Below are 21,957 nucleotides of genomic sequence, written 5' to 3' on the forward strand. Positions count from 1 at the left end.
CCTCTCTCCCGTGCTCCCTCTCCTCTAACAAGGCCCCCCTCCCCCCGCACGCGCTTTCCCTCCATCTCTCTCTCTCTCGCCCTCCGTCTCCCTTGGCACCCAGTGTTGCCGCAGCTCGCGCTCGCTTTTCCTTTGACCGCTTTCCAAAGGCTGGCGCGCGAGGCCTTAGAGGGGTTGCCGCTCCTCTCTCGGACCCTTTGCTGCGGCGTCCAGGGAAACTCCAAGCGGACAGGGAGGGAGGGGGTAAAGAGGGAGCAGGAGGAGCGCGCGCACGCTCACGCGAGGGAGAGAGAGAGCGAGAGCGGGAGCGCGCGAGGCGGGCAGCTCTTGTCCTCGGTGCCCTCTGCAGCCTTCTCTCTCTGTGTCTCTGTGTGTGCCTCTCTCTTTTTGAGGAAGACATTGGGGTCTCTCTGAGGAAAAGAGAAAAGCTTGGCGACGCTACTGTGAGAAGAAAGGAGCCCCAAAAGGAGGAAAAGAGGGGGGGAGAGAAAGAGAGGAAGGGGAGCGCGCGCAACCCGGCGGGCGGGCGGGCGGGCGCGCGAGCCACCCAGCCCTCCTCGTCGTCGTCGTCGTCCTCCTCCTCGTCTCCCCCCTCCCCTCTGCTGCACGCCCGCTCCTCTTGCCAGGCGCCTTCCCTTGGTCCTTCCCTTGGCTCGGCGGGCTCCCTTCTTCCAGCTTCATGGGCAAAGTGTGGAAACAGCAGATGTACCCCCAGTACACCACCTACTACTACCCTCAGTATCTGCAGGCGAAGGTATGGTACCGCCGTCGGGCTGCTGCTTCTTTCTCCTCTTCCTCTCCCTCTCCCCCTTTCTTCTCCTGCCAGGGAAACGGGCACAGCAGGGAGAGGCTGGGCTGCCCCGTTTGCAGGCATTGCTAACTATAGCTTGGGGAAGGGAAGGGAAGGGGAGGGGGGAGGAGAGTGGGGATGGCATCGTGTTACAGCTCCCCCTCGACCCATAGAGACAGAGCCTGCAGTGCTTTCCGTGACTGTGCCAGAAAGAAGAGAGAGCGAGGGAGAGCCATTTGGCCGCCTTCCCTGGGACTGAGTGACAGGACTGCCTCCTGTGCCCTTCCCAGGCTGGCACCTCCTGCTCTGCCCCCTCCCCTCGGCTTCCCTGGTCTTTTCTCCTTCTCCCCGGCCCCCTGCTTTCTTCCCTCCCTGCCTCCTCTCGCCTTCCCCCACCCCTCCCTTTCTGCCTCTCTTCCTCTCTTCCCTCCAGAGAGCCTTCGATTTTTCCTCTCCTTCTGAGGAGCTCTTCTCCCCCACTCCCTCCGCCCTCTCAATGTTAAATAGAGATCAGTGCAGTAATGGGCATTTCGCTGCCCCCGGGTGTTCGGGCTCCTCTGGGGGATTTCATCAAGCTTTCCACCCTTTCTTCCTTCCTTCCTGCCATTATTATGCCTTCATTCTATCCTGAAGCAACATGGGATCGAGTTTAATCAGCCCTTGCTCACATTTGTATTTTGCATTTCATTTATTTTGGGGGGATTCTTTTTCACTGCATTGTAACTTCTAACTAAGCTGAAGGTGCTCTAGCTTTATACTCTGGAAACAGCTGGATCTTCCTCCCATTATTGTGCCTTTATTTTATCCTGGAGCAACATGGGATCGACAATCTCTTGTCCACATTTGTATTGCATTTTATTTATTTATTTTATTCTTTTTCACTGTAACTTCCAACTAAGCTGAAGATGCTCTGCTTTAAACTCTGGAAATAGCTGGACCTTCTTCCCATTATTATGCTTTTATTCTGTGTGGATACAATGCGGGGATGTAGTTTAACCAGTCCTTGTCCAATTATTTTCTTACCCTTTTCTGTTGTTCGTTTTCACACTTCCTAACTTCCAACTAAGCTGAAGATGCTGTGCTTTTAAACTCTGGAAATAGCTGAATCTGAAGTAAAAAAAGCCTAAAGTTTGCTTTTAAGAAAAGGTGCAACCTCAGTTGGAGCATTTCAAATCAGGTTGGCCAGCAGTGCCTGTGGTTTACATTTCAATTGAAGGAAGAGGTAGCTGTCCTTTTTTGCACTTTATTGGAAGTGGAGGCAGTGGTGGTTTTGAAGCAAAACTCTTGCCAGTAAAAGTGCACCTGAAATAATAGTTCATCTCCAGATTTGTTTGGTTTGTTTGTGTTCAAGTACATTTGTTGTCTGTGATGGTGTGGATGTCTGGAAATCCCAAAGCCAGCCATATCTTGCTGCAAACTGGCAAATGCAGAGTTGGTTATATTAATAATCTGTAACATTTGGCATCGTAAATATTCAACAGCTACCACTTTGAACCAATAGGCAATGTGCAAATTGTATTATGGGGAAAGGAAGGTTGTAAATTAATATGGCGGGTGCCAGAAATATGATTAAAAGGTGAAGGCTGACAATCTTAGGAAATTTAGAGATTCTCCTTCGAAATCTTAGATATGAGCTGGTGAATACTTAGATATGAGCTGGTGATATAGTTGTCAGCACTAAAAGGTATTGTTGTCAAATGGGAGGAAATAATATCTGTGGCTGTCAGTAATCCCATGTGTAATGTTTATTGGAATTCTATATGAACTAGACAGATTTTTATTCTTTCCTCAGTGTTACCAAGAGAGCTCTTCATGATTCGGATAAGCAGCCTTTGTTTCTTGCCTCTAATTTATACATTGGAGTAGTACTAGTAAACCAGGTTGTGGCAAGTCACAAGAGCACAGAGTCTGTGATGCAAGGGAATAGGAAGAAGCTTACACTTCTCCTAGCAACTACACACTCCTCCTCCTTTGGGAGCCCTTGGCCTCCCATTTTGAGAACTGTGGAGCTCTGAAAAATACCTTTGATATATTTACTTGGTGATGTGGACAGTGGAAGAACACCTTCTTTTGAAGCTTGGCAAATCTGTACCTACTTTTGTGGATATGGCCTTCCATATCCACAGATCCTTAACTTACAGATTCAACTTCCTTCCATTTGAAAACATTCCCCTTCCCCCTTCCATCAAATCCAGAAGGCAAATCTTGATTTGCCATTTTCTATAAGGTGAAATATTAGTTTATCATTATATGTTATGGGGCAGGGGGATCCACAGATTTTGATATCCATGGCAAGTGCTGGTCCCAGCAGACATTGTAAAAAAAGTGGTTTGTATAAAAATAATATGTGAATGAATCAGCTCCTTATTTTTATAAAGAGTACCAATGCTTGACTTTTAATGGGCTTTATATCTGAATAAGCATGACTTATGATCACAGCCTTCATGGAACGTCCTTTCAGCAATGCAGAGTTAAAGCTGAAGGACATCATTTTAAAGAAAACTTTTGAACACTTGACATTATGAACAATAAACAAAGAAGTTTTGGTGGAAAGCAACCATTTATGTACAAGAATATTTTCCTGAGTTATTTTTGTATGCCATTAATAGTAGAGACACCAGGCTCATAATATTTTAGAACATAGAATACAGTCCTTGTCTTTTGCTCCATATATAATTGAAGCAAAAGATAAACAGTAATAAGCTTGCAGTTGTAATTAGAATATCATTGAGAGGAAAGCCTTCAGGACCATTTTCTGAAAGTGTGCTTCCTGTATAAAGTATTTAATATTGATTTATACTGCAATCAATGACATTTTCAAAACATGTCTTGCAGTCATTCCTGCAAAATTATGGTCTGAAATCACATTAGTCTTCATCTCTTGGTTTCATAAGAAGCACAAACATCCATTTGACCTACATATATGAACTACTGGGCTTGATTATTGAATCCAAATTTCCTTTCCCAGTAGCATCCTATTGTTGGGGGGGGGGGGGGGGGGTTGAGGGATGGCTGAATGGAGGAAAAGCAAATTAGAGATCATTGTGGTTGAAAAAAGATCAGGCATTCACAGAGTGAATTTATTTTCTCTAGACATGAATTGGGTTTTGAAATTTAGTTAAATGATTATCACCCATAAAAGTTCATTTCCACTGCAGTTTACTTTTAAAAAGCACAACTTCACTCAGTAACTCCAATAGTTTATTTGTATCCAGATATGGCCAGCAACAACAATAGAAGTAAAGGATGCAAATGGGAACTATTTCAAAAACAGATTCAAGGAAAAATTAATTACAGTTGTATGGGATTGGTGCTCCATTGAAAGAAAGCTCCATCTATGAGAGCAGTGTTTCTTAACCTGTGCTCTTCCAGGTGTTTTGGACTTCAGCTCTCAGAAATCCCAGCCAGCTTACCAGCTTTTAGGAATTGTTGGAGATGAAGTCCAAAACATCTGGAGGAGCACAGTTTGAGAAACACTGTACTAGAGATTTCCAACAGTGTGATAAAGGGGGAGGTGAATTTCATTGCTTCTTTCTTCCTCAGACTCCCCATAACATCTCTCATACTGTTCCTTTGGAGCAGAACTTGGGAAGGACCACAAAGGAGAAGGGAAATATCAAATATGTTCTCCTTCCTTTTTCCAGTGACCAGTCCCTCTCATATATTAAAGAACCGTTTGTGAGGGGAAGCCAGCAGTATAAAACTTATAAATATTTCTATAATATGAATTCACAACCTGCAGGCAATAGATATTGGGAATTTATTTAAAGATTCCTATTTAAGTCGAAAATAGCAAAAATGTTCATTATACATTCCAAAAAAGAAAAAGAAAAAACAGGATAGGATCAAGGTCAAATATTCTTATATGATGGTTTAATTGATTTTTAAAGGTTCACCCAAATCAAAGTGTTTGAAGCAATTGAAATGATCTACTCTCCATTTTTAATGTCTTCTTCGCAGCTAGTCTTGAAACATAGTAATTACTTCTACAACACAAAGTTGTCATCCTGAAAATTGCTAATTACTTTTACAAAGTTCAGCCAAATCAAAATGTTTGAAGCAATGAAAATGATCCACTCTCCATTTTTAATGTCTTCTTCACAGCTAGTCCTGAAACATACTAATTACTCCTACCACACAGTTTTGGAAACAAGGAATAGTGTACACAGTGCCATGATTCAGTGTCTACGCTTCCCACACTTAGGTGCTAAATTTGGTGGATCAAAGATGCAGCGACTTCTTTCAGAACCGAAATAACTGGTTCTGTATGGAATCAATATGGAAACAGAATTCTATAAACAGAAACCTCTTGTTTCTAAATTAGTTATTGGGTAGAAAGTGATGTGGTGTCATTGGCACCGGAAGTATTGCAAGAATTAAGCAAAATCTAACTAAGTCTTACTTATTTCAACACAAAAGCTCAGCTTAAATTGTTCCCGCTGAAATCAGTACAACTCAGTTCTGGCTGGATTCTGCACATATAGTATCTATTTTCTACTTTTTGTAAGCTTTTGTAATAAGAACATAATTAGTAATTATTGTATTATGGTTGTGTTTGCATTTATGCAAAATGCAGGACATTTTAAACATGTGCATTCACACTTGGCTAATAAAAACAGATATACTAATGCATGTTCAAAAATGTACAGATGACTTATTTGGTTCTTCTTTTATGTTTTTTGAAGAAGGGTTTATTAAACCTCCACAGAATACAGACTAATAATATACCTCTGGCTTACTCTAAGAAATATGGAAAACATTTGTGTTTGTATGTGAGCAAATATAAATGTATATGTGTTCAGTGTGGCCTCTGCTGTCCAAAATAATAACAAAAAAACCCTCAGAAAATGCTGACTAAACAATGTTCCAATCTGAAACTTAAATCAAAGATTTTGAATCTTTAGTTGTTACCTCCAGGTCATGAAGGATATATACAAATTTTCACTGTATATTGTGACATGTGTCTGTGATGGTCATGTTTTCAATGAATTATTTCCTTTAGTTGTTTTTGATGTTGTAGTGTGCTTTCAAGTGGTTTCTGACTTAGGGAGACCTTAAAGGTGAATCCTTCATAGAGTTTCTCTGGCAAGATTACTTCAGGAGGGTTTGCATTTGTCTTTCTCTGAGGCTCAGAAAGTGTGTCTGTAGCACCTGTTTATTCTTTAAACAGCCACATTAAATCAAATAGTGTACATCTTATATATGATCTTGTTTAGTATGAAGTCATTTATATCACAAGCCCAAGTGGAGATAGATTTCACTAAGAAAGAAAAGCCTTTGTAAATTTCAGAGTGGGGTTGCGGGATAAAGAATAACTGCAAGAATGAATTTTGTTATAGAAAGCTATGAGAATGCAGTTGTAACTGGTACATGTGGTTATATTTAAAAAACCAAAAATTACTACAGATGTGCCATTTAAAATTTGATCCATTCAATATATTCTGAAGACCTAGACAACCAGTGTGGTGCAGTGGTTTGAGTCCTGAACTAAACTCCAAATTCAAATCCCCATTCAGCCATGGAAACCCACTGGGTGACTTGTGGACACTGCATTCTCGCAGATTCGGAAGAAGGCCATGGCAAACCTCCACTGAATAAATCCTGCCAAGGATACCCACAGTAGGTTCGCCTTAGGGTCACCATCGGTTGGAAACAACTTGAAGGCATACCACAGTTTCAGTGATCAATTTTAGCTATAATTTGCTGACTGCATGCCAAGATAGATTAAATTTGGTTTAGATGGTGCCATGTGCATAATATTTAAGAGTAATGAAAACACATATGCTTCTTGACAGGTTATTATAAAGACAACCCAATGTTCCTTTGCTTTTCTCTACCTTATTACAGTAGAGATAGAGCCAACTGGAAATGTTCGATTAAGAAGAACACCAGGAGTTGTTTTAACCCAGAGGTTGGCTGATTTCTGCATATTTTACCAATCAAGTCAAAGTGTTTTTTTACAACCATGTATGTATTACTAAGATGTGTTCTCACATAGCTTAATTTTGAAACAAACTTATTTTTGTTGCATATTATGATAGATCATGGGCAAAAACATTAAGATGTTCTGATTGAAATCTGGGAGGCTTGTTCAGGCACTAAATAAAATGTTCGTCCTACTAGATCTGACCATGGATGATGTCGAGAGCTCATGCGGTAAGGAAACACCTCTAAACCCTGCCATTATCTCACAAACTCTGAAAGGCAATTGCAACAACTTTTTATTGAAATTGTTGCTTCTAAAATAGCAATTATCTTTCATCTAGTACCAGCAATTTCAGTCATTCTATTTACATGTAGGTAGATATATATCGAGGAGTGTAGGCCACCATCTCTCCTGTGCTGGTTACTTCACTAAGGGCAGCTGTGTAGGATATAAACTGGAAGAGTGGCTTTATCGTTTCAGTTTATTTCCTGGACACTTTGCCATTCTTTGACTGCATTTGTCTCTTAGGCCCAGAGATTCTCCTACTTGAGCCACTTCTTCAAGGTAAAGTCCCATGCAGGCTCTGTTGCTACTCTCTTTCCTTGAGATTTCTGTCTTACGCTTTTCTAGCGAGGCACAATTGCCAGGTAAAATATCTTCCTGCCCAGATAGCTCTTTTCCATCCATGGTTTAATATGGGAACAACTTTTCCAGATGCACAAAATAACTGGTTTGTTAGAAGCTTATTGATGGATGGCTCATCAAATTGTCCACCCCAATCACCTCCTTGAGTAAAATGGCAATGACCTAGCCTAGGTTAGATTGTTCCCTTGATTCCTTGTGTCTGCCTTTGACTAGCTCAGGTCTGATGACAAAACACTGTGCCCTGTAACCTTACCATTCTTACTGTTTTAAAGGGATGCTAAAAATCTTACGATACCCATGGCTGATCAGAAAGGTCATGACAAGGTCATCCCTCTGTTCAACAGCAGCTGCTTCGTCTGCTTATTAACTTTTTGCTGATTTCCTATTAAGCATCCATTGATGTGTTTGTCTCCTTACCTCCTACCTAACTTCAGCATCTGTTGCATTAAGCCCTTCTGCAGAGCTGACAGGTAAATAGTAGTTTGATCATCAGGAAGATGATCAAGTAAAACATGTTTATACAACACTTCTCCTAGTCTTTGAATTCGCGTTATTCTCAGCTCTGCAAATCTTGGTTTGGGGCTTGAACCCAACTGGAATTTTTTCTAACAAACAGCTTAGACCGGATTATGGTTATGCCTCTAAAAAGGTCCATCCAGCTCCGGTTTGAACCTAAATAGTCAGTGGTTTGCCACAAATCATCCTCTGGAAGGGTAGTTGCTTAAAATATCATTTAAAAATTCCTCGTAAAATTGGAGACATTTGAGAATGTTAAGAGATATGACTAAGCTTATCATTCCCCTACCAAACCGATTTTGCACATTTATACACAGTTGCGATTACACTGCAGCATTGGCTCCACCATATAATAACATTATGTGCTAAATCTCTGATAAGAATGGCAAAAGCTAATTAGTGTCAGCTTGATACTTAAAACTGAATTGTTTAAGCCCTGTTTGAGACCATGAAGGCATGGGAGGGGGAAGTTGAGGTTCTTGCCTTCACCCTTTGCCATTCTCTACTGCCTTTTCATAAATGAATCAGCGGGGCTGCTCTTCTTGTGGATTCACCCCATGTGATTTAGACATTCCTGATTGCCCAATAGGGTATGAAATTATTACTTCTTGGACTAAGGCGCCCACAATTCTCCAGTGACATGTGGCAAGGACAAAAATAGGATTGTTGTAACATAGGGTCCCCACCGCTTCCTTTGACCTCTCTCAATATTTAATCCTCTAAGATGCCCCTAGCTTCCTTCCCTTTCTCTGAACAGATGTCAAAATGAAGCTTCAAAGCCCTACCTTTTTGTTCTCTGAGTGCCTTTGGTATTTCTTGAAACCAGGATACAGGTGGAGGGCAGTGTGTAGGATTTCACTATTAATCTGTTACAGAATAGAGTTTATTTTATTTTTCTTGGGAGGAGGGGGGAATTGTTGGAAATCTTAGCAGATGCAAATGTCTTTAAATCCTCAAATTCTAGTCATCTGCCTATGACACGAGGAGCAAACTTACACAACAATTTTTGAAAATCTGATTATCACGAATGGAATCAAAACAGAATTTATCAACTAAGATCTAAGATTAGGGCAACTATTGCCCAGCCTGAGGAATTTTCTCATCCCTTCCTGTTGATCTAAGTCATGGTTCAAAGCATTATATTAGAGGGTACTTCCAATTTAACACTATTTAGTAAGGAAGTGGGCAGAGCTAGCTCCCCTAATTACATTTGGCATCTGTAAATGTTATGTATATCACAGTAAATAAAATTACACCTCAGCAGTCCCATCCTAGAAGTTCTGGTAGCTAATTTCACTATTACCAATCTCTAAGTATTTCTTCTGGCAAGAAATCAAATCACCCTGTGTTCTTCTCTTCCACCATTTTGGAGCCCAGAACACAAAGCACACAACACAGGGCCCTGCCTGAAAAGAGTAAATAAACATCTTTGAGTCAAGGATAGAAAATCCACCTAGAGAGGGGAAAAATTTATTTTGCCAAGTAGCCAAAGAAGACTTGCGGAGCACACATTGAGAAGAATGGCCTCTGGTGGCTCAGTTCATAAATTATGGGACTGGAAAGGAACAGATAAAAGAGTTCAGTAGTGGGGGACCCACAGGGATATGTGCTGAACATTTTCCTGTCACTATTTGCATACCAGACAAAAAAATAGTTCTCTAAGCTAGAATCATATTGTAAACACCACAGAGTATTACTTAGCTGCAGCAGCTGTGAAGTATCAGAGATATGAGGCATGTACCATACTTTTTCTCTAATCCAGCCTGGAGAAAATTAATCTACATGAGGATTATATAGGGTGCAGGAAGAGTCCTGGACTTATCTTCCGCATGCTTGTTGTGTGCCTTCAAGTTATTTCTGTCCTATGGCAACCCTAAGGCAAACTTATAATGGGGTTTTCTTTACAAGATTTATTCAGGAGAGGTTGTCCTCTTCAGAGACTTGGAGAGAGTGGTTTTAGCCAAGGTTACCCAGTGTGTTTCATAACTGCATGAGGATTTCAGTCCTGGTCTCAAGAGTCGTAGTCCAATGTTTAAGCCAGTGTACCACATTGGCTCACATACAGGTGAGCTACTTAGGAAGAGTCATTAGTAAATTGAGTGCAGCATGGACCAACTAGCCTTCCTGGCCCACACTTCACCTCAGACTCAGTCCCTCCCCCCACCACAAACACGCTTTTGACTGATAGGCCATATTTTGTGACCACCCCCACCTTTTTTGTTTGTTTAATAGGCCAGTACTAACAATAGCATTCCCAAGACCTTTCTCCCTCTCTCAGAATATTAGTTTTGAGATTGTAAATTGCATTTTACAAAAAGAATGACAAAATAATGGAACATTTTAAGATATTATAGACAATAACAAAAAGACAAGAGTTAAGACAGCATAAAATCAGTACTAAAGATCTTTTTAAGAGGCATGGGAATATTGAGCTCTTTTGCACTAAAACAACAACAACAAACCTATGTGGTAAACAAACATGGATAGACAATCGGTATCCTATAAATTTATTTTGTAGCCAACTATTTATTGGGGTAGACTAGCAAGGCAGATTTCGGAATATTTTGTATTTGCCAAATTTTAATATTTTTTATTTTTTCAACCATGGAAAATAAATCATTATTAATGCTAAGACCTCCTCAATGACTATGAGGAGCTAAGCATGGCAGGTAGAATGAGAAGCAAACACAGGAATTAGGTAAAGCAGGATGCATGATAGTTTATTACAGCTTCCGAACAGAGTAGGCATAGGGATGGTAATAATACCAGCAAAGTGTTTGTTGTGAGTATGTCTCTGTCTAGGTGTTAATATAATATCTAGGAAGAAGACCATCATAGCATAGTATAACCTCTGCCCCTCTTCTTACCATGAGCAATCAGAGCTCTGTGGCTGGTAAGCACCCAGATTACACTGTCCAACACACATTTTGGTGCCCCAAATGTTAGGCTTGTTTCTGGGTGTACTTGACCTGCTGATTCAAAAAGAAAATGGCACCAGTTTTCTTATATTAGCAGTAGTTTTTGAGATACAGAACATATGCCATACACCACTCTTCTTCTTATTGTACATAGAAAATCCTGATAACTGTATCTAAGAAACTAGAGCTTATGTGGTCTATCCAATGCAATTTTCTGAATCAGCATCCCAAATAAACTCAGATTCAGGCCTAAGACACCAAAAATGCATTATAGGTGAGGATTAGGGGAAAGGATTTAACAAAACGATCTACACATGTTTGCTTTTCTCCTCCATGGCCAACTGGCTGAAGAATGAGGAGGTATGACTAGTTTGGGTGATATGCCAGCAAAGGGACCAAGACTGTCAAGAGGTCGGGAATGATTTTTTTGTTCTAGCAGTCAACTTTCCCTAGGTTTTTGCATAAATGAAAATGCTGAAGCATGGCCTATGTTTGTAGAATAGTGCTGGTTTGCTTGCACTAAGCCATGAACACAAGTGAATAGAAAAATAAGCCAGGTTAAATTTCTGATGAAGATATATTTGTATAGTAGTTTGATATTTAACCCTGTCAGGAAATAAAGCCTGACTGCTTATTGGAGGGAAGAATATTAGAGGCAAAGGTGAAGTACTTTGGCCACATAATGAGGAGACAGGAAAGGTTAGAGAAGACAATGATGCTGGGGGAAATGGAAGGAAAAAGGAAGAGGGGCCGGCCAAGGGCAAGATCAGTGGTTTCCAAGCTTATTTGGCCTACCCTCTGGAAATCAATTTTTCTAAATCTTCTCTTCTTTCTTTTATGCTTTCACCATCCCTTTACAGTTATTCATCACCCTCAAATGCATCTGTGGCCATTACTGCCCCGCCCCCTCCCCCTGGATCGCTGCAGCACCCACCAGGGAGCAGTAACACCCACTTTGGGAATCAATGGGCAGTGTGGATGGATGACATCCTTGAAGTAACTGGCTTGACTCTGAAGGAGTTTAGGGTGGCCAAGGCCAACAGGGAGCTCTGTTGAAATTGTGTTTTTCTTTCTTAAAATGTCATGATAGTAAAAGTGTTTACACTTTTTTCCACTCTACACATATCAGGGCATGATCTGTATTGGAAGCTCAGTTCCTACAATCTGTTTTTTCAGGCTGCGGAAAAAAAGAAATACTTCCTTTTGGCATGAAAGCCAAAGTAGAGGTTTGCAGCCAAAGAGTAGAATCCCAATGACTGGATTCAGCAGAGGGCCATATGTATACTTTCTAGTCACCTGTGGTGACCTCATAAATTTCATAGGGTTTTCTTAGGCAAGGAAAATGCGAGAGGTGGTTTTACAAGTTCCTTCCTCTGGAATATAGCCTATAACACCTGGTATTTTTGGCAGCCTCCCATCCAAGTACCAACCAGAACTGACCTTGCTTAGCTTCCAAGATCAGACAGGATCTGGAACCTTTAAGTATTTATGCCTTTTACAACATTGAACATCCAGCCAAAGTTATTATCTGTGTACATTTGGGATTATTTAATGCTGGAAGTGACACCTAGAGCAGGTGTTCAGAGGGACTTTACAGGGCCTTCTGTTGAACAGCGTTGCCTTTTAACTGTATGTGTGTTTTGTTGCTCAGGGAGCTAAAGAATGCAAAAAGTACACACTATCTGTGGAAGTTCCTAAACGGAAAACTGGAGAGTGCTCCTGTACCTTTAATGGTTATGTTGAAGAGGGAATGTCAGTAGGTACCTGTCATGAAATGAGATAAGAACCAATCTGTGCTGACATTCCCTCTCCTACATAACCATTAATGGTATAGGAGCCTTCTCTATTTTTCAGTCAGAGAACCTCCACCCATTTTTGTGCATAATACAGTAGTTTTTTCCTAACTAGTTCTTTAAAGGAGGGAAAATATAGCTTAGATTTTTAAAGTAGTTTATGTACATACATAAATAAAAGTTATTGTTTGCAATGCTTATATATATATATACACACACATACATATACACACACACACACACTGTGCCTTGGGTTTTTGGGTACAGTCACAATGTTTGGGTGGTTTACAAAAGCATTCCTAATCTGTATTGATGGTGGCTTTTCAATAACAAAAAGAGCAAGAATTGGAAAGCATCCAATGAAATCCACAGGCGGAAAAAAGAGAGAAACATGTCTCAGGATGCTAAAAAGATGGTCTTTTATTTTTTTTAAAGGCATCTAAAAAAACAAAACAAAGCTATTCAGTGAAGGTACTGCATGAATGCAGCCTTTTTCCTAATTGGCTGTTCCTGTCTGCAAATTGAGACCTGGACACAAAATATATTCAGCCTCGAGCCAGCCAGAACATAAGACTTGGTTTTTCAAACTCAGCTGTCAGATTTGCATTGACTGGATCACCAAGTTACAGCTCAACACTTTGATCCCAGGAAGCATCTGAATGAGAAACTCCAAATGACGATTGAGTGTTATAGTAGCAGAATGGTGTTGCCCACTTCATCTTCACATAGTACATCCCAACAGAGGCTGAAGTAGTTATAGTTCATTCGTTTGTGAAATTCTTGCATTGTTCTTTCCTCCCCTAGCAGAAATTCCATGCAAATGCAATAGCATTCTTATCTCAGTTTGTCCAGAGAAAGCCTTTTCGGAAATATTTTGGGGTCCTCTATATAAGATCCCATGTTGTGAATTGTTGGTTTCAGTGTTGACACATTTTAAAAGAACCTCTGTTTTGTAATGTAATGTAGTAAGGTTTTAAATTTTTATACCCTTGGTCTGTGACCATAACAATGCAATTCATTAGTTCATTCATTAATGATCCCATTGCTCAGAATAAAACTGGTTGTTTTTCATTACTTTGCTTAGACTTTTAAAAAATCCAGAAATATTTTAGATAATATATACAATTGTTAAAAAACAAATAATAAAACTCACCATAAATAAAGTAGCAAATTTATAGGGATAGTTAGTTGAGGGCGCTGTTTGTATTATTTCTGAGTTTTTATTTTTATACAGTGAGATTTTAATGAGCTGAACACCATGCCTAGGACATATTACAGTATATGCCTAAGAGGAGTATTTAACCTAAAGTATTAATATGGACCAAGAAGAAAACACAGGCTGTAAGTGTCATGACCCAGAAACCTCAAGAATGCCAAACACAGTATAAAAGGTCCAAACAAAGGTTTATTAAACACAAAAAAGGCTTAGAGACACTTAACTCAGTGGCTCTAGCACAAACTAAGATTCTATAGCAACCGCTAAGCAAAAAACCCAATTTAAATATAATCTGGATTATACCGGAGTATAAACTGGGATAACAAAAAGTTACAGCAATCTGCTTGAAATTCAAAAGGTCCAAAAAGCACAAGAAAACAAGGTGGGAGCATGCAAAATCGAAGTCCAAAAACAGTCCAAAGTCCAGGCACATCCAAAATGAGATGAAGCAGTTCAAAAAGCGAAGTCATCGTCAAAACACAGTCCAGAGTCAAAGGGGAGGTTGAAGTCAGCACTTATGGAGTTCCAGCCAGAAGTCACGGAAACACGGAGATCTGTAATCTGAGGACCCAAACTTGGGAGTAATGGCAGTAACAAAGATCCAAACTCGATAAGACACTTTGCCTTCTGCAAAGACCCATTGAATTCAAACCAACTTATATCCTATAACTCCTCATCAGAGGATGAGCTGCTCCCCACCCTTTCATCATCACTTTCAGCTGCCCCATTCCCTGCAGTTGAGCAATGCCTCCCATCTCTCCACCTTTGCCAGCGTCTTTCAAGACTTAGGTCTTCCCAAGTGTTCCCAGATTGCCAATCCTCTGCAAACCCCTCAAAGTCATCACTGGATGTAGGCTGAGTGCAGATGTCCCTAATCTCCTGCACACGGGTCCAGTCTAAAGCATCCTCCTCCCCATCGTCACTCCCAGTCTCATCACTCCTTTCAAAACCCACAAAATCTTCATCTTCTGTTGGATCACGGATATGCTTCCTTTGGATTTCCTAATCTGATTTTTGTTCAGCGAGTAGCCCGCTTAACTCCCCTGCTTTCCTCTCCTTCCCCCATTTCACAATCTGAGAAACCCTCAAAGGACTCGGAATCAGTTGGAGCCATGAATATGTTTCTAATCTGCTTTCGCTGCTGCTGCTGCTGCTCCCACACCTGCGCAGCCCTCTTCTCCCTTCTACCAGTAGTAGTAATGTTACTATCACGCTGTACTACAACAGTAAGAGATTAGGGCATGATAATCAAGTTTGCAGACAGACACCAAATTGGGAGGGATAGCCAATATTCCAGAAGACAGGAGCAGAATTCAAAACAATCTGAATAGATTAGAAAGATGGGCCGAAACTAACAAAATGAAGTTCATTGGGGACAAATGCAGGATACTCCACTTAGGCAGAAAAAAATGAAATGCAAAGATGCAGAATGAGGGGTGCCTGGCTCAACAGCAGTACGCATGAAAAAGAACTTGGAGTCTTTGTAGACAACAAGTTAAACATGAGCCAACAGTGTGATGCGGCAGCTAAAAAAGCCAATGGGATTTTGGCCTGCATCAATAGGAGTCTAGTGTCTAGATTGAGTGAAGTCAATTCTGCCTTGGTCAGACCACACCTAGAATACTGTGTCCAGTTTTGGGCACCACAATTTAAGGGAGATGTTGACAAGCTGGAATGTGCCCAGAGGAGTGCGACTCAAATGATCAAGGGTCTGGAGAACAAGCCCTATGAGGAGCAGCTTAAAGAGCTGGGCATGCAGAAGGGAAGGCTGAGAGGAGACATGATGAGGGGCATGTATCTATATGTGAGAGGAAGTCATAGGGAGGAGGGAGCAAGCTTGTTTTCTGCTGCCTTGGAGACTAGGATGAGGAACAATGGCTTCAAATGACAGGAAACATAATTCCACCTGAACATGAGGAAGAACTTCCTGACTGTGAGAGTTGTTCAGCAGTAGAACTCTCTGGCCCAGAGTGTGGTGGAGGAGCCTTCTTTGGAGGCTTTTAAACAGAGGCTGGATGCCATCTGTCAGGGGTGCTTTGAATGTGATTTTCCTGCTTCTTGGCAAAATGGGGTTGGATTGGATGGCCCACAAGGTCTCTTCCAACTCTATGATTCTAGGGAAAGCTTTCATGTTGTTCTTGAGGAATGGCTATTGAAAACAGTGGTATCGTCCTTCATATAACGAACCCTTCCTCCATAAACATCCTTTCTGATGAGTTGAAATTTACTTTCTCAATACTGAGGAAGACACACATTTTAAAAGAGACTTGCCATTCATAATTAATATTCTCTTTTTTACAAAACAGAGGCACTTGTATATTTTCCCCAGTGGCAAAAATCATCTTGCAGGGTAAGGGTGTTTAGATCAGGAAAATGATATAGAATAAAAGATTAGCCACCCTTCCCCTAGCACCGCAGTGTCATGGCTGCTTTTAAGGAAAGAGAAAGACAGAGAGAGGGATGTTAGGCAATCTGATTACAGATCTGTGTCTGTTCTAGTTTGGTCCTGAGAGATTTTGTGCTCTTTCTGTGACAAGCCTGAAAAAAACAACCAGTGATTGTTGTGTTCTAATTAGACTTGTTCATTTAGAAGAGATGAGGGAGCAGTCTTGGAAGTTGTGTAACTATATTGCTACCGTCTTCTGCTCCCAATGTTTGTTGCTGCAAAGGGGACTGTTATATATGATTATAACATGTTTGACTTCATATTCATTCATACATAAAATCAGCTCTTCCCTGTGGTACCCATCTTATCCTGCTGTAGACTATATTGTTTTGTGCTCCCTTGAAATGGTTTCCATAATTGCATCCAGAGTTTGAAGTGTTGTTTTTGAAACCGTTGTTATTTTATTGATATACTACCTTTATTTTACTCCCAGAACTGGGACAGGGTGGCTTACAAATTAAAATTAATACAATATAGCTAAGATGTATAACAAGTTAAGTCAAAACAATTTAAAGCATATAATTGAAATAATAAAAAGCAGTTTTATTTTCAAACAATAGAATTAAAAGCAGTACAACTCTCTTAAAATATGAGTACAAAACAATACATTTACCATATGTTGTTACAATATTTTTATTTTTATTTTGAGTCAAGAATCTGAGTTGGCACACATCTAATTCCACCTATAATTTCAGTTCTTCAAAGTTTGTTGCAATAAAAAGGTCTTCAACTGCTATTGACTGGGATCTTGTTAGTGACATAGGCAGCTTAAAGGAAAGGAATACTTACCTCCTGTGGAGGTAAGTATTCATTTCTCAGCATCTACCCAAGGTCCTCCTGGGACTTATTGTAGAGATGCTGTGCCATTTCATATCTGATGGAGAGCAGGGCAGGGTGGACTATGTTCCAGATGTTAATTTGTTAGAGAAATGTGTGAGTATGTCTATATAGATAGATATGAAATGGTCAGAGAACTGTCTGACTATGGTCCTGTGGCCAGATAATAAATGAACAGATAAATGCCTGGTTGTGTCCCTGTAGGTAGATATGAAATCATCAAAGAAGTTTCTGAGAGTGTTCCTGTAGCCAGATATGCAATGATCGGAGGAATGCTTGTTATGTCCCTGTAGCCCAGTGGTTCTCAGCCTGTGGGCAGCGGCCCAGCAGTGGGCCACGAGAACGTAAATCCAGTCCGTGAACCTCCTTCCTCTTTTTTTTTAAATTTTATTTTGTTAATTTCATTTCCACTCCTTTCTGCAGAGTTAACCAGCCTTGCCCTTTTTAGTACTAATGTTGGAGAGTGGTCCCTGTTCAAAGTGGTCCCTGGTCAAGTGGGCCCTGTTAAAATAAAAGTTGGGAACCACTGCTGTAGCCAGATGTGAAATGATTAGATCATCTAATGTGACTTCAGAAGACCCTAGCAACTTTCAGTAGTTAATATAATCATTCCAGTCTCCCATAAATCTTCATCAGGCACAGAATGGCTGAAGGTAGGTGGGCCTCACATCTCTTCAGTAAGTTGAAGTGGTCGGGAAATAGCCAGCAGCAGCACAAATCCATTTACCAAATAACTACACAACACTGAGCCAGACAGGATGCCAGCCATTATGTTACCTATTTGTTCTTTTCTGAAAGTGTCATATTGGTGTCACTCATTATCCATTGTTTTATGAATTATGAATGGCCCTGTATTATCAACATATAAATATGGCAACCGAGGCTCTGGAGTCAATACCTCGAACTTTTGACTCCGACTTTTGTTTTTCTGCTTTCCACCTCTGACGCCTCTATAAATGCAAATATATATTAATTAGAAATAACATGGCAGCCCAAGGCATTTAATCACCGACACATGAATAATCAAAATGCTTAGGTTGATAGAACATAAAATAAATATATTTAAATGTAGATTTCTGAACACGATTTTTTTCCTAAATTCCCATCAAAGTAAATATATAACATACATGCCATTTAATAAATTAAGATGGTAAAATGTGAGTATAAAACATTACATTTACCATATGTTGTTACAATATTTTTATTTTTATTTTGAGGTAAGAATTTGAGTTGGCTCACATCTAATTCCACTCATAATTGCTTCCAACTCAACACTTGACTCCACTACTCTGATTCTGACTCCATAGCCTTGTTGACAACAGAACACCATCATTGTAATTAAATCTAATGATGGCACCTCCCCAAAACATGCCATTGCACTCTGGCAGTGCCCCAGTAAAAGCATTTCCAAGGTGCTGAGAAATTATGCCTAAATAGCACTCTTCCAGTCATGAAGTGCATCAAGATAGACAGCTGGAGAGACTACTCAGTGTCCTGCCACAGCTGCTTTTCTCAAGGCAGACCATGATCAGGAGAGTGTTGCAGATCTTGTTTCCCAGTGCACCAATCTGCAGTGTCTCAACAATGTTTTGTTTGGGACAACTCCCAGGCTGTGTTAATAATGTTTGGTTATTAATTGCCATAAAAGTGAATCCCCCACATCTATCCCAACAAAAACATGAATCCCAGTCCATTTTACAATATCATAATCATAATTGGACTTCAACTCCCATAATTCCTAACACAATTCCATAATTCCTACTCACATTGACCTTATACATAGGTCAGTGTGAGTACAGGACAAAGCAATGTTGGTTTCCCTTATACCAGGAAAGGAATGTTGTTGAACTCTATCTCCCAGAATACCTTCCTATTTGCTATGTTAGCTTAAGGTTGATAGGAGTTGCAGTCCAACAATACTTGGTGGGTTGAATTTTCTCACTCATGCCTTACCAAGGGTGTTGTAAGGTTTACAGCTAGCAATTTGAACACTTTGGAGTGCTATACACATTAATCATTATTATTAACACTGAGCCCCAGCATGAAACAGATATTAAATATTTCTCAAAATGTCTGCAACCAAGAGAGCCTAATTACATATATGAAGGGATGATGTAATTCTGTGAAGTGCAATTTCACCTGCAGAGCAAACCCAGGCTTTGAATTTCTGAGTGGTACCTTAAGGGCCTATTCTGTGCGGGACATTTTTTTGGCACTCATGGAAACTCCATAGCCAAGACACAATGAGAGCAAAATGGGAAATAATGAACATCTGTTGCTTTAGAGGAGCAGAGAATGGTAGAGCAAGAAGAATTCTTCATATGGAGAACTGCTATGAGTGCTAAAGGACACAGAGGTAACCAAAGACCAATATAAGCGACATTTGGATATATGACTTTGTCACAATCTAAGTTAATCTTAGTTCCTTTTTCAAGTAGTTTTTTAAAAAAAAAATGCTTTAAGAAAAAGGATCTGATGGATGGATGGTAATTTTGGAAGAAAAATATGCAAGTGGCAATTTGTGGTTGTATTTGAAACAAGTGATTAAAGAAATGCTGGTAAATGTATTGATTTGATATATGGAATTGGGGGGAAAATATTCATGGGGGGATGTGCTCCCAGATTTCATGTGGATATTCAAAATCACATATAACAGTTACCCCTATTGAAATGAAGGACTTTTAGGCCAATGATACCATACTGTTGTGCTGGAGCACCTAGTAAATGCCTAGAGACAACATATTTTGTTGGATGCGGATAAATGAAACCATGAATTCCTGGGCTGTGGATACAGGGGTCATGTGATACATATTAATTATAATTGCAAATAATGGTTGTTATACCAAACTAATTCTAGGTTATCAATATATAGCAGGATACTTTGTATTAAGTTTTAGGTGGTGGTCCACATCACCTACAAATTCTGTAGATCAGTTGCTACTGTTTTCCCAGGCATATCTTAAGATTTTGCATTTTATCAAAAGGCCTTAAGTGATACATGAACAAGTGCTTTCTCTCACATAACCATCCTAGCCAATGCATTTGCCTAAGTCTTTATCTCATTGCTAAGATTGATCTCCATGGGATGTGGATATGGAGGCTTTTATGTAGTGGAATAATTTTCTGCCCTCAGTATTATTGTGTAGATGCATTTAGATTATTCTGCTAGTCTTCACTGTATACAGTGATGACATCTGCCCGTGCGCTTTGCAACTCTGCTGCTGAGTACTTACGCCCAGTGTGGAACACATTTCACCACACTAAAACAGTGGATGAGACTCTTAATGAGACATGCCACATTATCACAGGATGTCTACACCCTACACCTCTGGATAAATTATACTTTTTAGCCAATATTGCACCACCTGACATCTGCCGGAAAGTAGCAGCCAGTAATGAAAGGACCAAGGCAGTGACATCTTCAGCCCATCCTCTGATCGGATATCAGCCAACACACCAATGTCTTAAATCAAAAAATAGTTTTCTAAGATCTACAGAGATACTCGCAGAAGCACCTCAGCAAGCGAGAGTCCAAAAATGGGCACCTCAATCAGTGGTTGATACCAAATGAGACACACACCCCCCCCCCCTCCCCAGGCACAGAAGACTGGGCGACTTGGAAGGCCCTGAACAGACTACATTCTGGTACCACAAGATGCAGAGCCAACCTTGAGAAATGGGCCACCTGTTACAATGCAACCTGAGCTCTGCCACATGCACAATGGAGGACCTTCTTATAGCAACACCAGAGACCCTCCAAGTGGCCAGCTACTGGTCAAATGACATTTAATATAATGCCAAGTTTTTAAAGTTTGTGTTATTTTAAATATATTAAAACTGTACTCTTGGTTTGCTTATGATAGATACATAAATAAATAAATTATGTTAGTCTTTCTTTTACATCAGAACCATTACCACTCCTTTTGTTGTACGAGTCTGCTCTATATTGTAAAATGTTATTCTGTCTCATTTTAGTTTATAGTTTCCTCAATCCTATAAATGGTATGCAAGTGGCAACCTGCTTCTCTACATATATCTCCTTAGCCAGATGGGGAATTTCAGTTAGTTCTGTGAAAGTTCATGGGCAGCCAGCAGTTTGTTTTGTAATTCGGTGCAGTAACTTGTAAAAACATGCTTAATTTGATTACCACACTGATATGCTTGTTTTTGTCTGAGAAGTAAATGGAGACATATTAATAAATGAAGACATCTTGGTTTTCAGGTGTTTCATTCTTCCAGTACATGACAGGAGGAGTGCATCCCTAGTAGGAATACAGTGTCTTTTCGCAATAGATAAATCTTTATTGGAAAGAAATTGTAGTAGCACTACTGAGTTCTTTATGAATCAGAGCCATCCTATCTAGCACATCAAAGGTGGGAAGAGCTTTCCACTTGAGTGAAGATAGCCTGCTGAGTTATCTGGCTACTTCATTAGTTCATTCTCCCTCTCTCTGGATGTTAGAAACTATGGTTTCTAAACTTTACAAAGGATGCTGACTTGGGATCTCATGGCATGCTCCCTACCTTCTTTGGATGTCTTGGAACACATTCCTCTTCCTACACTTGCCATTAATCTGCCAAGTGTGCCCTTCCAGCCTCCCTTTCACTAATTGAGTGATTTATAGATGGCTTACTTTAGTATAGGCTGAAGCTCATTGATGTCTACATCAGTTTGTGTGATTTATCACTCACTGTCTTTGGTCTGTTTGCACAAACTCATGTAATATAGCGAGAAAAGTGAACATAGTCAAAATAAATATTTAGGCATTTTTACCATGTTGAATTGAGGTGTTAGATTCCACCGTCGGATATAATAAACAATCAATGCTGGTTTCATGTTTTGGGCGAGTTACCCTTGGGTGGATGGCAA

At 40.2% G+C, this 21,957-nt stretch overlaps 1 protein-coding gene across 2 annotated transcripts in view; it reads left to right on the plus strand.

Annotated features, from left to right (window-relative positions):
* The first annotated feature begins 274 nt into the window (after positions 1-274).
* Positions 275-21,957, plus strand: part of RBMS1 (RNA binding motif single stranded interacting protein 1) — a 157,730-nt gene continuing 136,047 nt past the window's right edge. For both annotated transcript variants that reach the window (XM_060777765.2, XM_060777773.2), the window contains exon 1: positions 275-754. In XM_060777765.2, the coding sequence (XP_060633748.1) occupies positions 680-754 (75 nt within the window). In that variant the 5' untranslated portion in view covers positions 275-679. The remainder of the gene's footprint in view (positions 755-21,957) is intronic.

The sequence above is a fragment of the Anolis sagrei genome, chromosome 1 (genome assembly GCF_037176765.1).
Source record: "Anolis sagrei isolate rAnoSag1 chromosome 1, rAnoSag1.mat, whole genome shotgun sequence".
NCBI classification, from domain to species: domain Eukaryota; kingdom Metazoa; phylum Chordata; class Lepidosauria; order Squamata; family Dactyloidae; genus Anolis; species Anolis sagrei.